Source organism: Aulostomus chinensis, chromosome 5 (assembly GCF_037954235.1).
Source record: "Aulostomus chinensis isolate RoL2024-O1b breed Wild chromosome 5, RoL_Achi_v1.0, whole genome shotgun sequence".
Taxonomy (NCBI): Eukaryota; Metazoa; Chordata; class Actinopteri; order Syngnathiformes; family Aulostomidae; genus Aulostomus; species Aulostomus chinensis.
The window spans coordinates 16,909,995-16,927,150 of NC_141324.1; the positions used below are offsets into that span (position 1 = coordinate 16,909,995).

At 45.8% G+C, this 17,156-nt stretch overlaps 2 protein-coding genes across 3 annotated transcripts; one reads left to right on the forward strand and one right to left on the reverse strand.

The window, feature by feature from the left end:
- Positions 1 to 126: 126 nt before the first annotated feature.
- Positions 127 to 5,663, forward strand: ap1s3b (adaptor related protein complex 1 subunit sigma 3b). 2 transcript variants are annotated; one of them, XM_086203564.1, is made up of 6 exons: positions 127 to 329; positions 1,744 to 1,922; positions 2,034 to 2,142; positions 2,263 to 2,400; positions 4,321 to 4,382; positions 5,039 to 5,663. In XM_086203564.1, the coding sequence occupies exons 1-5, from the start codon at positions 327 to 329 to the stop codon at positions 4,360 to 4,362; spliced, it is 471 nt and encodes a 156-aa protein (XP_086059690.1). In that variant the 5' UTR covers positions 127 to 326; the 3' UTR covers positions 4,363 to 4,382; positions 5,039 to 5,663. The 2 variants fall into 2 exon arrangements, with proteins under 2 accessions (XP_086059690.1, XP_086059691.1); XM_086203565.1 differs by lacking the exon at positions 4,321 to 4,382 and having other exon boundaries at positions 5,039 to 5,659.
- A 98-nt stretch (positions 5,664 to 5,761) lies between these two features.
- scg2b (secretogranin II b) lies at positions 5,762 to 9,056 on the reverse strand. Its single transcript, XM_086203563.1, has 2 exons — positions 8,767 to 9,056; positions 5,762 to 8,344 (listed from the first exon to the last, which is right to left on the reverse strand). The coding sequence occupies exon 2, from the start codon at positions 8,325 to 8,327 to the stop codon at positions 6,525 to 6,527; it is 1,803 nt and encodes a 600-aa protein (XP_086059689.1). The 5' UTR covers positions 8,328 to 8,344; positions 8,767 to 9,056; the 3' UTR covers positions 5,762 to 6,524.
- Between the last annotated feature and the right edge of the window lie 8,100 nt (positions 9,057 to 17,156).

Sequence of the window (17,156 nt, forward strand, 5' to 3'; positions counted from 1 at the left end):
AAATCAGTCTTGGGGGGGGGGGGGGGGGGGGAGTTTTATCAGCTCATTCGCTACTGGTGGGGTCACGTGGTCGACCCATCGATATAAATCTACAATAACTGATCCAGGTGTTTGAGGTGTGTGATGACGCGCTCAGCTGGCACCGCCCGGCAGGCGACCGGGAGGGCGGAGTTTACCAACTTCCCCCCCCCCACCTCTGATGGACTACGGTGCACGACGGCGAGAGAGGCTATGAGTTTAACTGGACTTTATGACCCTTTGTGAGGGTTAAAGTTGTGTTTTTGTCCTGTTTTTAACGCGTGTTTAGTTCGTGGCGCAGCGTCAACATGGTAAGTGAATTCTACCTCACCGTTAGCTTAGCCGCCTACCTGCTGCACCTGTCCTCGCTCACAGGTGCCAACGAGTCAGAGCAAGAAATTACACATTGAACATCTACTTTTCGCTCTGGGGTCTGTTTTTTTTTTCTTTTTTACTCACAGGCAGTAAACTTTACAACACTAGTACATGTTTAGTAAAGCGTTTTATTTTCCTTGTGTTCAGCGGGCTCTCTAAGCGACAGTCGGAAGTAAGGTGTTCGTTTCCTCCACCGCCCCTCGGTCGAACAGGTTGCGTCACTTTTGAGACCTGTCGGGTGGCAGTTTAAACGCTCCGACCCTCTAACTCGGTTTAACAGGTTTAATTTGCGTGTTCATGCTGATAAATCTCTAATTTACACACACACACACACACATTATATTTTTCATCTGAAAGTTTCAAGTCAGAGAGAAGGCTGGATATATTTAATGCCTTCTTTCTCCATTACTAACCGCAAGGACAGAAAATGCTGAATATTTTATAGACGTGTAGTTGTATTTTTTTCAGTCGACAACATATACAGAGTTTAACATCTCAGTATGACGTAGTGACCGAACAAGTTGAGGGCAGAGGCAGGGAGTTTATTTATGCCCAGCCTATGGACCAGCAAAGAGAGGACTAACTACAGGAAGTACCGTGGAGGTGGAGGTCTGTGTGTGTTAGCATGTAGCCTCCTGTTGAAGAAAAGGTTTATTTGAATTGAGTTTAAAGTCAGAATTCAAACTGTAGTAGCACTACAACTAACTACTATAAAACTACTATTTAAAGAAAATATCAAATGTGTCTTCTAATTGTTTAGTCTGACATTGCTATTGAGATGGGATTTTTGACTGTGGGGTGAGCGTTAATTCGTACATACCGAGTCATTGCAGTGTGTATGATGTGTTGGCGGGACATCTCTGCAGCACCACTGTATTGAATTTAAAATGGCAATTCTATACACAGTTAGCCAACATGAGAAATATTGCTTCTCCCTGCAGTTAAAACATTTTTAATGGATTCACTTTCGATCAATTGTGCAGCCCTAATATGTGACCCTAGTCCTCGTCTTCTGAGGGAAAAAAGGCAGTCATTCTTTGTTACCATTCAAGTGCCTCAACCAAACACTCCCTTAGACAAAGAAGCCCTGATGCATATTCTTCTCATGTTAAGTAACACATTTATAGACCGATATGAAGCACCACCTCTTCCTCAGCTGTTTGTTGACCTTCATGCTTTCCTTTTTCCTCAAATAGCTGGTGTTTGCTCAGTTGAGTTATTCTTTAATGAACAGCAGCCAGACATGTTTGACCCCCCCCCCCCCCCCCCCGTTCATGTGTGTTAGTTAGTAAGTTAATAATACCCTGTAGTTTGCATTTCTGACTCGGCTGCGTTGGTGTGTGTCGGTAGATGCGTTTCCTGCTGCTCTTCAGCCGCCAGGGGAAGCTGCGCTTACAGAAGTGGTTTACACCCATGTTGGAACGTGAGAAGAAGAAGATAATCAGGGATATGACTACTATGGTGTTGGCAAGGCAACCACGATCCTGTAACTTCCTTCACTGGAAAGACCTGAAGATTATTTACAAGAGGTGGGTCCTCACTTGAAAATGACCCTCTGTTTTTCAGGCAGCGGCGGTCCGCTCATAGCTTCACATCCTGTATAGATTAATCACAAACTGAAACCCGTCCTCTTTCCCCAGATATGCGAGCTTGTACTTCTGCCTGGCCATAGAGAACCAGGAGAACGAGCTGCTGGCCTTAGAGGTCATTCATCGCTACGTGGAGCTGCTGGACCAGTACTTTGGCAATGTATCTCTCCTTTGTCTTTCCTTCGGTCATATTCAACACCACATGGTGTATTATTGCTCAAGTAGGCTATTGTTGTTATGTCTAATAATTGCAACACCCCCCCCTCCCCCCACCACTCAGGTGTGTGAGCTGGACATAATCTTTAACTTTGAGAAGGCCTATTTTATCCTGGATGAGTTCCTAATGGGAGGGGAAATACAGGAAACCTCCAAACAGCTTGTGAATCGCTCCATCGAAGCCTCAGACATGTTGCAGGAGGTGAGATGCTCTGACACACACTCACAAACACACACTCACCAACACAACACAGCACCAGAGGCGGCTTGCAACGGTGATGTGATCTTGGAGCGTCTGTTGCAAGGCTTAATGTAATGGAACAAAACAGAGACCTGTTTTGAGATCAGACTAGGGCTGGGCGATGTATCCATAAATATCGAATATCTACTGATATATCATTTGGGATTTTTACAAATATTGTGATACACAATTTTGCCATCAAAATCAGGGCTAAAAGCAAATGGTCCGATTTCTCACAAAATGGTTTCCCACTTGTCATGACCAGGCTGAGCGTCTGCTGGATCGCCTGACTACCCCCAGTAGATATCCTGGTATATATTGATATTGGAAAGAGAGGCTTGTAAATAGAGTGCTGCAGTGATGACCTGGAAGGTAGCATCCTCATAAGTAACCTCGACTTAAAGCCGCTGATTTTTACATTGGGTTTGGGATTTTTGATGAAAGCAAAAGTGTATGAGGCCTAAAATGTCAAAATTTGTTATTTTTGAAGTGTAAATTCAATCACCAGAGGTACAAAGCTAACGCTACACAACAAACAACCTACGCCACGAATGCACGACCAGTGACACCCAACTAGCTTGGCAGTTCCCCTGCCTTCAGTTGTGCTTGAAGCAAATGACAAAAGATACGTCAGATGTGAAAAATGCAGCAGCAGAGGGACTGAAGTTGGATCTCCAACTGGACAGAGCCTGATCTCACCTACCTGATGTCACAGGAAGTACATCAGCGCACCCAATGAGACATTTTGCAGAATTAGTTTGTCATAGTTTTACTTTAACACGTTAAAACTTGCTGTAACATTTTTGTCGTTGCCGTTTCTGTCTCCATTCATTTGATGGTCTTTCTAAGCTCCTCCCATGTGGTGTGTGTCTCTGTGCATGTAACCAACCACACCACAAAATTTGATAAACAAACATCACTCTGTGTGTCAGTGGGTGCTTGATAGTTTTTACAAGCAGATGCAATGGAACACATTTTGATTGTTGGTTGGAAATCGGAATGATGAACTTCTGACTTGCAGTTGACTTCGAGGCTCTTCCATGTTTGACGTGGTGATGTTCGCTATCCATGACAACCTCTGTCGTCTAGTTAAGCTGCTTACTGGCACCCTCCGGCACATAAGTGCGTCAAAATTCCCAAGTGCAGTATTTACTGGTGTGTGTTATGCGGCAGAACAAAATTTAAAATCTCTCAATCTTGTGTCAGCTTTATTCCAGGCATTTAACTAAAAACCCATTTACTTTGAGACGAGGGAACTGACAATGCTAACTTACTTCCAGGTTTTAAAACTCAATCCTGCTCCACTGTATTTCTTCATATTCTTTTCCTTTTTTCATCGCCCAGCCACAATGCAGACCTGATTTAAATTTTGAATGTGGTGGAGTTGTTGAAGGGTCCAGATGCCGTCTTCTGATTTTTGTTTTTTCAATATTTTGCTGAACTTTTCATGCTAAATTCTGAATCCAGGTCCCACAGTTTATCTGTGCGAGTGTGTACTCAGCAAGTAGTCAGTGTGATAATTGGTTCAATTAACAGTGGTGCCGCTGGATCCCTGGTGCATCTTTTCTCGTAGCTAATAGCTGCTGGATGTTAGCTCCTTGTTCTTAGATGTGTGTTTGTTGCTGTTCTTCTTACTTCTGTGTGTGTGTGCGCATCTCTCTCTCTCTCTGCCAGTTATTGCGAGGGAGAGACAGATTTCCCTGAATGTGGCGTAGGCTTAGTGTTTGGCTTGTACCACCCCGCTGTCCTCGTAGGCTCGTGGCTCTGTGTGGTAAAGTAGTGGTACTGGGTGAGTGCTTCTAGGGCTGACTAACACTTGAGTTTAAACGTTGGAATGTGCGCAGTGTAGCCTCCCATTCATTTTGATCATTATCGCTTCAGGATGGCAACAGTGAGTGGTATGAGGTGGAGCTGTTTGGATGACCTTGAATATGGACAGACAGGTTAGACGCTCTGCTTGTGTTAGTGTGTTCTCAGCACGCCATGTAAAGGCTGATGTGTGAATGAGTGACCATGAATCATTGTATCGTAATGTCTTTAAAGGAGCATGCCAAACTTTTTGAGAAATGTGCTTATTGTCCATCCTCTCCAGAACCAGACAAGAGGCTTGATACCCTCCTATCCTTAGAGACAAGCTGACTGCTGGTTAGTTCAGCACTATGACTGGTAGCGGATGGAAAGTGCTTGCTCAGCTTCCACAATCTATCAATAATCACAACCTCTTGCATACCTGGCCATGATGAGTAGTAGCAGCCATTGCAGTCGGGATTAAAAGGTTTGATTTGTTAGCTGAACAGGCCCTTCAAGGTGCTGCATCAAACAACTGCCCTCTGTCAGCAAAGCAGCTGCGACTAAGCGAGAAAAATGTGTAACTTTTGATGGAGGTATGCTAACCCTTCCCATCCCCTGCCACTCATTGTGCTAAGCTAACAAGCAGTCAGGTGGTCTGTGTGTCTCAGCTCTTCCAGAGGAGAGAAGGGGATCTATCCTCTTGTCTGGCTCTGGGGTGGATGACAAACATGTATATTTCCAAAAATGTCATGTTCTTTTAACAAGTCTTGGAAGCTGTTTTATCCTCTTTGTGCCCTTTTCTTTTCAGACTATGGAGGAGTATATGAGTAAACCAGCATTTTAACCCGCGGATAAAAGATGATACTGGAACTAAATGTACTGTACATGAGTCAAAGAAGATTCTGAACACGGACGTGGGATTTACTTTGATTCTTCTGAGCATTTTCAAGAGAAGAAATGGGCGCACTGCCTGCTCGCCTCCTGCCTGAACTGTTGCTGCCACGTAAACTTCATTTGGGAGTGAATCTAAAATTTGTTGTTCAGCTGAACTCATCTGAAGGGGGTGTGTTTTAACGTCAATAACTGCTAATTGCAGGTGAAGTAGTGATAGAGGGTGAAGTGTTTTTTAGGTTAGGTTTTTATTGAAATTATACAGCACTGGAACTGAATGACACAGCAATGAATGGAAGCTACTGTTTGAAAAATATGTAGATTTTCAAAAATAACATGTTTTTTTTTTTTTTAGAGGAAGAGCAGATTTATAAAAAGTGACAGATATCATACCGTTGTTTTAGTGCATGTGCATTTTTTTGTGGCACCATTCATATTTACAGGTAGCAGCTGCTAGCATGGGTGTGAGTATCAGTTTTTTTATTATGTGCAATTTATAATGTTGGAGTTTCTGATTAAATGTGTATTTTGATAAACTGCCTGCATAGTGAGATTCTAATTATTATTTGACTATTTTTATACGTTCAATAACCAAATGTTTAACCTGTGATTCTGCTCAGTTCGAATAAGGCAACACAACTCAGCGAGGAGAAAAATAATACCGCTGATGCTTTATTCATCTGTGAGTCATCACACATTATTGAGCATGTACAAAATGGTTTAAAAATGAGCAATACATAGCACAACCACTGGTAGGCCAACAATACAGAGCTTTGCAGTATGAAAGGGTTGGAAGGCAGGCGACGGTTCTGATCTTTAGAAATAAAACATCCATAATAACAATAAATTCCACAAACCCTGAATATATCACGAGCCACGACAACACTCGCTCTCAGAAATACCTCTACTTGCCCTCTAGTGCTCCCGGGTGGTCACAGAGAAGAGTAGAACTGGTGCTTTGACAGCCCTGCCAGCTTGTTCTATCCTTAACACTTATATTCATATATGTAGTTGAGGGTTAGATGAAAACAACTTGATCATAAATAAAAATATAAGCCTGTTTTTAACACAATTAACCAACAGCATCACATTTAAGTCACTGTTCTCTGATATTATATTAATTGGCAAATAGGAGTAGCAGCTTCAAATCTTTTGAATATGCCATCCCTTTTAATCTCTTATGACGTCATTATAATGTTTTCATAATGACATTGCAGCAAAGTAGGGACTATTTCTTCTAAAAATGCATCGGACCTGTAGGTTTTCCACAGTTCTGTTTCATCGGGGTGACATTATTAATACCATCATATAATAGAAATTTGTAAACTAGATCACATCCACCAAACTTTTGAGACAGTATAAATACTATATTCATGATTTCGTGCGTTTTAATGGGGGTCACCCTACATCCCAGCCACTGCTTTTTCACGCTGCTCCTCCTCCTCCTCGTTCCCGCTCTGTGGAGCTGAGGGCTTGGCTGTTATCTCCTCTTTGCCCTGCATCTCTGTGGGTTTCACCTTCTCCTCGGCCTCGGTCTCGGTCTCCCTCTTGGTCACAGGTCGTTTCTCCGGGTCCACCTGACCCAGGTAGTCCTTCATGGCGCGTTCGTACAGCTCGTAGGGGAACTGGCCCTTCAGCTGCGCCTGCGTGTCCCTCTTGGTGATGGTGTTGGGGTACTCTGTCAGGATTTTAGCCGCCAGGTAGGTGGTGACCTCATCTTCCACGTCGCCGTCATCGCCGTCATCCTCATTGCCGTCAGCTTGGCGTTTCAGGGGCATCTTGTTGAGCTCAGAGAGGAAGAGGTTCTCCCTGCGTCCGGAGGGAGGAGGGATCTTCACTGGGCCAGCATTGGCAGCAGGGTTGGATGCCGCCGGGAGTCTGTCTGAGGAAGTCTTCACTGGTCTCTGAACCACCGGGTACTCGTTACTGATGGTCTCAACCCCGATGATGTCCAAAAAGTCCTCTCTGTCCATGTCCTCCGGAGCGGTCTTGCTCTTCAGCGGCAGTCTGCGACTGAAGTAGCGGATCTTGGGTACCTGGGAGGCGGGGTAACGGGATGAGGCTTGAGGGGTGCGGTGGAGCTTCCGGAGCTCCTCTGTGAGCAGCATGTCGATGAGGTCCTGTGGCGGGACGTGGAGCTTCAATGAGAGCTCCAGCAACTCTTTCATCACCCGGGGGTCCACGATGGAGGGGCGGATCAGTCTCTTTTTTTGTTCCCCGGTCTTGTCCCTCTTCTGGGTCTGGTCGCTCATCTCCAGCACCTTCAGCAGGTAGTAGTCTACCAGCTTGGTGTCATCATCGGCCTCCTCTTGGTTCTGACTCGCCCCTCTCCGCTGCATCTCCTCTCTCTCCGCCTCCTCCTGCTCATCCAGCGCTCTCTCCATTTCCTCATGGCTCCCGTTCACCATCTCCTCAGTCTCCTCCCTTTCCTCCACGGGAACCCACTCCTCTCCCCCGGCCACATCCTCATAGGCCTGGCTCCGGAGGCTGAGCGCGCCCTCATCCTCATCATCGTCATCCCCAAACATGTCTCTCTTCTGGCTGGGGCCGAGGGGCATCCTCCCCAGCTCTTCAAAGATGGAGCGTAAATTAGCGAGGCTCTGAGGTGTGTACTGCTCGTCCAGGTCTTCTGTGGCTCGCTTTGAAGCGTCCGTGTTCTCTTCGTCCTCAAACATCAGTGGGTATTTCTTGTGAGCTCTGGGGAAATTACCGTAGTCCACCAGCGCGCTTTCGGGGATCTCCGTGTCTTTGGTGCGGTGTCTGTGTGTGCGGCGGTCGTTCCTTGGCGCCGATGCGGGGCTCAGCTTCGTGTCTTTCCCGGTCTGTTCCTGGAGAGACTTGAGCAGGGCTTTCATCAGCTCCTCAGCGGTAATATCCTGCCTCTGCATGCCGGGAGCAGGCTGACGTTCCCCGGGACCTTCGTCCTGCTGCGAGGCGAGCTGAAGAAGCACTCTGAACTTGTCCACTTCGTCGTAGTCCGCGGGTTCAGGTCGACCCCCGTTCCGCTGCTTCAGGTTTTCGATGTACTCCAGGGCTTTGATCATATCGGAGCTTGGTGGGTAGGCAGCCGGCTGCCCATCACCGTCCCCGCCTCGGAGCCTGTAGTGACGGGGGAGAGACGCAGTGTGCACGGCGCATCCATGGAGGAGGAAGGCGAGCAGGACCACGGCTCCCCCCGCGGGCAACTTGTGGTGGAAATGCAGCATTATAGGCTATTGATTACCTGAAAATAAGGAGAGGGGACAGTGTTGGTGAAAATACGGAAAGAACACAATAACATAAAAAGGAGAATTCACAATATTTCTGCTCTTTTGTGTTTCCAAATCAACAAACAGGAATGTTTTGATTGCTGCGTGAAGAGAGACGTCGCTGGATGAGTCACTCCCCGCGTTGATACGGGCAACCTCAGCATCCGATTTCATACTCAACAACGTGATTATTCCACTTTCTCAACAATGAATAAACAAAACAAGAGGTCTACCATCATTATCATAACTCTTAATGAACATAAAGCGTTTAAGAAAACGCTGCGTTATCTTTCAATTCGAACATATTTGTAATGCTTATTTAGGTGTAAAACTACACCCCCCCCCAAAAAAAAAACAAAACAACAACAACAACAACAACAAAAAACGCGCGTCTTACCTTTGGCAATGAAGCTCAGACAGCAGTGAAGGTGTATGGCATGTCCTCCGGGGTGGCGCTGAGCTCTTCTGGTTTCAGCACTTGGACAGCTCCCCGCGTTATATGAGGCGACACCTGACCACCGCGTCATCAAACCGCACACGCAACAGCCGCCCCTGAAAAATACATGGAAGTGATTCAGGTTGATCGTATGCCACACTGAAAAGCTGGCTGTATTAAAAATAGCTCGCAGTGCTTCTCTGTTGCACGGCAGCGCTGCGCGAGAGCGATTGATCCGAGTAGTGAGAGCAGAAGCTCGGCGTTGGTCTGAGCTGATCCTGCGTGTGGAAGATGAGGCTGTTCAGGCTGAAGCAGAGATTCATTTCGAAAGTTTGTGTTTCCGTGGTTTTTTTTTAATCTTATTAAATTTCACGATCCTTCATTTAAAAAAAAAACTTTCAAACTGGAGTCTTTCAAAAGAGATTTGAAAGATTTCCATTGTTTTCATGTAAATATCCTATTCACCAACATGGCAGGTGAAGAGTTAAAGCCTCTAGCGATGACTCACAGGCTAAAACCACCGCGGAGTTGCTGTCGCAGTTCAGCCCGCCCCTCCCTCTCCCTCCCTCGGCTGACAGAGACGGTGATAAACACCCTCCTGTCGACTGGGGGCCAGAAAGCTCCGCATTCCGCAGGTCGACAAGATAAAGGGGCCACAGCGTGGCACCTGCCGGCGGAAGGTCACCGATGGGGGGTGACAACGCGTGGGGTGGTGCTCTCATCGCACGTCATCTGGTGGAGGTGTGGGGGGGGGGGGCAGACACCAGGTTTAGTCCTCATTTAACTCCTCTGAAGAGTTAGGAACTTAGATCGGAGGGATGTTTTGTGTTTTGTTTTGTTTCTGGGAGTATTTGTGTGTGTGTGTGTGGGGGGGGGGGCAGGCAATCACCGGATGTTCTCTCTTAGTCCACCAAAGGTCACTGTGATGTCACTCTAGGTTCTGCAAACATTCTCAAGAGAATCTAGAGGCCAAGAGGTAACGTCCTCTGTGCGTTTCCTAAAACATTCCTGGAACACAAAGTCACATCTGTGACAAAAAAAACAGGAAAATTTCTAAAATGTTATGAGAACATCTTCACTAGTGTGCAGGATCGTCTTGTAACCTTCCGAAAACATTCCCAGGTGGGTTGATATGGAGTTGTCAGGGAACATCCAGGGACCTTTTAGAGGAGGGTGTGAAAGACGCCCCCTCTGTGTCACCTTGGGTTCTGTTAATGATCTAGGCGCATAATGCTGAAGGGGGAACATCTCTCATACGTACGTTCACCTAAACACCAAGTATCCCCCCAGCCCTTAAAGAACTGTGGGAACATAACATGCTCCAGAAGGGACATTCCCAGGACGTTCAGACCGCATTACTACATTTTTCCCAGGAAGTATCAATGTGTGGGTTGTGATGTTCAAGGTGTCAGGGAACGTTTAGGGGAGACTGTTTAGTACATTCCCTCAAGATCCCCGAAAGGTTCCTGCAATGTCACTTAAGGTTCTCGAGAGTACATTTGATTCATGTCCCCTAAAATGTTCTCAGGATGTTTTCGTGTTTTCCGGGTAGCACCCTTCACCATGAAGGAACTGCAGGAACGTTTCAGGGTAATGTCGTTTACATCGGTAGAGGAACCTTTTCATAGAGAACCAGATGGGAACATTTCCGTCACATTTCTAAACTGAACTTGCTCTTGACTTGGTAAGGGGATGCTTACATTCTGACTAGCCCTCTCTGAAATGTTCTCCTGTGATCCACAGAGAACCATATGGGAACATTCTTTTTACATCCTACATATCTTCTTTTTAATGTTGTAACCATGTGAGTTGAAGGTTCTAAAACATCATCTATGGTAACTTTCATCACTAAAACATGTTTTATGAACCATCCTGTATTCAGGATGGTCTTTATCTTCATGGAGCAGCTAGAGAGGGTCTCCTGAACGTCTTTCTTTTAAACACGAGTCTGTTTTGTGATTTCCCCGCTGTGATGGTGTCCTCCTTCAAACCCACCTAATGGGCGACAAATACATCAGCGTGTCTTTATCCTCGCCGCAGCTCCAGCAGCATCTCCAGCAGCAGCTCCAGACTCCTTTAATAAAAGCTAAAGTGATTCCAGTTGTTTTGCTCGATGGCCTCAGACTCACACGTGTGTGTGAGTGCTCTTCTACTGCAGCCTCTCTGACTTCTCCTCACTTTCATTGCACCTCTAATTGCATTCAATGAGCCCAGAATTCAATGTTATGATCCTTTCAAGTGCGTGAACACCTGCAAAGCGCAGAGAGCTCCTCCCTCCGTCCTCTGTGGCGAGGGTGTCTTCATACGGGAGAGACCTCAACAACATCATGGTTTATTGTGACTGGAGTGAGCCGTCAGCCGCCTGCTCGCCAGGGCTGAAGAGCTGCAGAGATGTTAGAAAACACATCCATCTGTCTGCCTGGCTGCTGCTGCTATTTGTGTGTGTGTGTGTGTGTGTGTGTGTGTGCGTGTTCTCGATGAGTGTGTATACAGAATGGAATGCGGACAAGAAGAAAAAAAATGATTCACAAGATCAGAGGACAGACTGAGAGCGGGAGATGTGGTGTGGTGTGTGAGACGCGCGTTGTATAATCCCACAGCATCACTGCTCTGACATCACGCCCGTTCATTCAGAAACAGCCTTCACGCTAACAAACAGCAGCAGCTCCAGAGGTCAACAGCTGGTTCAGTAATATCTACCGCCAACAGGCTGTTTGCCCTTGTGTGTCAGTAATATGTGCACTGTCTGGTACATGGCGATGAATGGAAACGGCCCTGCAAGTGAAATAGGGAGTAACAGCTGTACCGCTATTTTCTCACCGTGCGACTCCTGGTTTAACCACGAGCCACCTTGTTTAAAAAAAACAACGATTCATCTGCATCCTGTAATGTGTGTGAGTGCCAATATCACAATAAGTAAACAGCAACACGTCCGTGGAATGTTTTATTCTCATCTGAGTGTGTGTGTGTGTGTGTGTGTGTGAGACCCGATCATGCTACAAAGTGGCAGTATTTAAACTCTGAAGAGTATAAAACATCACAAATTCCTGTTAATAATCTGGCATTTTATTTTGTATATTTGTCTCTTCATCATTCTGTGTGTGTGTGTGTGTGTGTGTGTGTGTGTGTGTGTGTGTGTGTGTGTGTGCGTGTGTGTGTGAGTGAAGTATAGTGATTGTTCTTGGTTATGGATCAAATGTTCTAAGATTCAAATCCCAGCTGGTTCCTGGTGTGACTCACTGGCTGAGTCTATGGTTCCTCTCAGGGGCTTGTGATGTTCCAGCCATCGGTCATGGGGGGGGGGGGGGGGGCAGGTGGTTGTGTGTGAAAAAAAAAAGAAGAATTTCTTGGCCTGTGTAATGTTCACCATGAAAGCAGCTAAACAAATCTAAAAATCCTAAATTTAGAGGGGATTTATGATTCGGACTGTGGGTAAAAAACGACAGTGAGTGCAGACATCTTGAAGAATGAAAGAAGTTCGGAACGACTGCAAGAAATAAAAAGAATCAACATGAAATAATTCAGTTGTAAATTGACAAACAAAAATATTCCCGGACAATGAATTGGAACATTTCAATATTTAAGAATATTGTAGTATTAAACAAGTAAAGTCATTTCTACTTCAAGTTGGATGTGCAGCTATAGAAAATGTTTTAGGTGCATTTGAAATGAAAAGGGCATGAATGAGAAAGTTCATGTAAATGAGAGCTTTGGACTCTCAGTGTCAGAATTCCAGATATTAAGGGAGTTGCTCGCTCATCTGTTCGCTGGGCTCTAATCTGAGTTAAGGATGTTCAAGTGGTGTAAATGGCTCCTTCAGGAACACCCACAATCTCATGTTGTCAAAAGTCCCTCATGAGTTCTGTCTGCGCAGCCCCACTCGGCAAAGAAAAACCCACGGCAGTCGATTGGAAGAATGTGTCTGTTTACACACCTGTCAATCAACGTTGAGGGAGGGACAATGATATCTTCTCAAAACAGACAGAGTGGAAACTGCAAACACACGCTCACACGCACGCACGCACGCACGCACACACACACACGCACACACCTCAGTGCTTTTAGTCTTTTGTGTTTGCATCTGGCTTCTTGTTTTTGTGTTTCAGCGTCAGCTCAAGGCTCCGTGACTCAACCAGCAGCCAAGCGGCGATGTCGTCAAAAAACCTTGCATTTCCTCTTTCTTAACATTCAAATGTATGATTTTTTTTAAAATACTGACTCATGGCGAAATAAATGAGACAATTCTGGTTTGTTTTCACCGCCACCCCCCCCCCCCCCCCCCACACACACACACACACCCTCGTTCTCAAGGCACCATCATGAGGCGGGGAGGGGGAGAGAGAATGGCACGCCCGTTGTCAAGGCTCACCTCCTATTCAACCAACATCTCCATGGTGACGCAGCCTCACAGGCTTTCACTTGCCTCCACCTTCATTTCTTCCCACAGGTTTGTATCCTCTTCACTCCCATTAGTTGGTTTCTCTCGTTCTCTCAGCGGCTCGCATTCACTCGTCTCCTCGCTCTCCGCTGCATCAATTAAAAGCCGGAGCTTGTGCTCAGGAGGCAGGTGGCTCCAGCAAGGAGGAGAGCTACGCCATGTCGTCTCAGCCATTAGGAGAGAGAGGAGAAGTAAAGAGTGTATTATTGAGTGAGAGAGAGGAGAGAGGGATTATTAAAAATCTGAGAGGAATGAAGGTAGGGAGGGAGGCTCAGTCTTTTTGAAAAGGGCAAACCGCCATGTCATGTCACAGGAACCCAGCAGAACGCTGCGGGAGCGGGCTAAGTATCTGCATTAATGAGCTGCTGCTCCTCCTCCGCCAGCGGTCATCTTCTGACTGGCTCTGTTACAACATAGCTGACATTTGCCAATTATCTTTCTTGATGACAATCAAAAATGTAAATTAGCTATGCAGAGAGAAACACGCCCGGAACTAATCTTGGCAGCAGTTACTATGGAAGCTGAGAAGAGCCACGCTCTTGATTGGATTTTTACAGGTTCATGTTGAAATCAGAAATACACTTCTTTACCTGTCACGTCGCCTTAAAGGGGAACCAAAGGCCGAAAGCAGAGGGAACAACGGAACTTTTCACACTTTGTGTTATCTTCAGAAAGCAAAAGGCAGTTTTTTCTTGAGGTTTTATCATCTCAAGAAAAGGTTTTCTGGAGAAAAGTTTGTTTAGAAGCCCTAAAACGCTCCCCCCCCCCCCCCCCTCAAGATTAAATCTTGTATTGGTCTTGAGAAAATCGCCTTTTTTGTTCTCATTTCAACAATTTTTTTTTTTTTACATTAAAAAGCCTTAAAAGGACAAGATAACAAAATTAAACTCTTGGGGGAAAAACTTGAACTATGGAGCAGTTCATCTCAACAAAAAGGACCATGGCTTTCTCAAAACAACAAGATAAATGAATCTGTTGTCAAGGTCTCTTGAGGTGAAGCATTTCCAATCAGGGCTGCTCTCAGCTTCAGTAAGTTTGAGCAGTAAAAGAGGGACTTTTCATTTAAATAACCAAATAAATACATCCTTCCTCTCCACTTTGGCTGACCGATGAATTCCTGGAGTGGCGAGCAAACTCAGTCCAGCATAAAACTCCCAGAAAACCCTTAATAATAAATGTCGTATAAATGTCTTATATATAAATAGGTTTTTGCATCCTTTATGAAACAGACGGTTGACACCTTCCAGTGTCATTAAACTCACCTTTGCTTCACTCGCTATTTTTCAGTTCCACTTCCTGCCTCCCACTGACATGTCTCTTTTTTTCTTTTGGCTCATCATCCTCATGACACCTCCCGATCCTCTGCTGTTTTACCACCTATAATAACGGCTGTGTGTGTTTACCTTGCTGCTCTGACTCAATCATCTGTGTGTGTGCGTGCATGTGTGCCCCCCCCCCCCCCCACACACACACACACACCGGTGCATATGTACATGACCACGCACGTGCACAGATTCTGTTAGCGTCTCAGATAAGGGATGCAGCGTGACGCACTGGCTGACGTCACTGGAAGCGGAGGCAGGATGTGCGTTTTTGATGGAGAAACCCAGTCAGCGGTGCATAATTAGACATAAAAGATGCAATAATCTTACAGTAATTACAGCAACTCATATTTACAGCAGATACGAATGTTAAAATACTCTTGTTGCCTTAGTAATTGGATTGTTTTTGCACCCTAATTAGTGCATGTAAGAGCCTGATGTGCTTTGATGACTTGAGATGTGGTGTCCAGGCAACCAGAGGGGATTTTTTTCTGTTAGCTAAACTCCATGTGGGTAAATGAAGCTGCAGGGAAGGGTGTGTTTTCATCAAATATGCTGTTAAATGTGGATTTCATCTATTTTTTATGATGTGACTCAGATGACGTGCAGCGTGACACGCCTTGATTTATCTCGATTTCATTGGAATGTGCTTCTATTTTGGTGTCTTTTTTTCTTCACAGTTCAACCTCTCATCTTTTCTCTTTCATCCCCCTTTCGTGTCTTATCTCTGGGGTCTCTGTCTCCATTCACCACTCCCTGTTGGCGAAGCGATGATGCTGTCCTGGCTGCATCCCAAACGGCTTACTCCCTCACTCGTCTACCCCTCCCCTTCCCTCCTGATGCTATTAATATCCAGCATCGGTGAGTCATCGCCCAGACGTATCCGATGCCCCTCTCCATCCTCACCCCCTCCCTCCCTCTATACGCACTCCCTCGCATCTTTGCTCCAGCTCATTACTAGACCTCACACGTTTTCCCACCTCCACCCTGGTCCTGGCATCACTGTGACCTGACTGAGGTAAGCCAAGGGCCGGGGCTTGGCAGGGTGCAGCTAGCACAGCCAAAGGTCAGCTTGGAAAAAAAGGAATAAACAAAGTCAGCAGGCGTTTGCACATACGAGGACGCCCACTTAAGTGGAAAGAGGAGCGTCACTAACTTTCCAACTATGTGATGAGAAACCTTGCCAATCTTAAAAGCCCCTCTGGAGCCGAAGTCCGACTCTGAGCCAAGCTTCTCTTCGGTGTCTGACAGCCACAAGTGTTATGTTGCATTAACGGCAGCTAATTGCTGCTGTATTACAGTGGAAATGGAAGACACAGAACGGAGAAGTGCATGTATCTCGGGGAGATGATAATGAGCTGCTTGACAGAGGTTTCAGGGTGTTATTTTAGACTCGAGAGGCCAGTTTTAATAGAAAAATCTTCCTGTACCCCTCATGTCGCTAATCTGGACTTCTATTCTCCTTTAATCCTACCGTCGTCTATCCTCCGGTGTAATTATTCTGCATTCCCCAGAGTGAGAAGGCAGCTTTGCTTTACCTCCACTCATCCTTGGGTAAACACCAAAATGGCTCATTGGCTCACACTGGAGTGTGCGTATGAAGCACAGAGAAAAAGTATCTGCGCACTTCTGAGTCATAAGTAGACTTGGAGGATGGAGTGAGGAAAGCCAGAGAGAGAGAGAGAGAGAGAGAGAGAGAGAGAGAGAGAGAGAGAGAGAGAGAGAAGTTGGGACAAAAGAGTCAAGAGAGACTTCAAACTATGTTCATACAATGTGGAAGATGTCCTTCATGGTTTCCTGCTGCATTATGCTGTTGTTGTCTTTGTGGTCACGGCACTCTGCAGTGTGTGTGCGTGTGTGTGTGTGTGTGTGTGTGTGTGTTACTCGGTGGGCTAATGAAGGGAACATTATGCCTGTGACTCACTCACTGGTCCCGTAGGGTTGGATGGATGGAGGAAATGGATGAGGAATCTGTGTCTTCTCTCAGTGACCCTGCAGCTGTTGTTTAGTTGTTGTTTATTAGAGAAAGATTTTCATGAAGTGCGTTGTTGTGGTCTGAAACACATGTAAACATCACACATTTACAACCCCACATCGTGAAAATATGTTTCCTCCAGCTCAGCCCACCACTAAGATGCCACCAGCTTGACAACCTGGTTTCTGCATCAGAAGCAGGTAACTTTTAGCCATGCCCCTTCACTTCCTGCTTCGTCAGTCATTGACACGACTGCAAAGCAGGAAGTGACGGGGATGTTATGGAGTACTACGGCTTGGACAACAGACGAATGTCACAGAATTGATGTTTTGGTGGAGACTTGTGTTGACATGTTATGTCTTAGTTTGTACGGCACATTTTACACTGGATGTGCATTGAAACACAACACTGAAGAAGCATCCAAATTGATACAGATGAAAGGATCATTTCCAGCGAACCCAAACCTGTACCCCAGCACTGAATGCGTTCGTCAAACTTGTCAATAACTGAGTTCAAAAGATAATTTTTGGAATGTAGCTCGTTGAACAGTAGCTCATATGCTACTGAGCCAGCTAACACTCTGACGCTAACTATTTTATTTGGTTTGAAAGGCGCC

Bases quoted from the DNA above. Each gene is read 5' to 3' on its own strand.
- ap1s3b (XM_086203564.1), top strand. The intron at 1,923-2,033 runs GTGGGTCCTCAC...CTCTTTCCCCAG, and splicing joins CTGAAGATTATTTACAAGAG to ATATGCGAGCTTGTACTTCT. The intron at 2,401-4,320 runs GTGAGATGCTCT...TTATCGCTTCAG, and splicing joins CCTCAGACATGTTGCAGGAG to GATGGCAACAGTGAGTGGTA.
- scg2b (XM_086203563.1), bottom strand. From the start codon at position 8,327: ATGCTGCATTTCCACCACAAGTTGCCCGCGGGGGGAGCCGTGGTCCTG.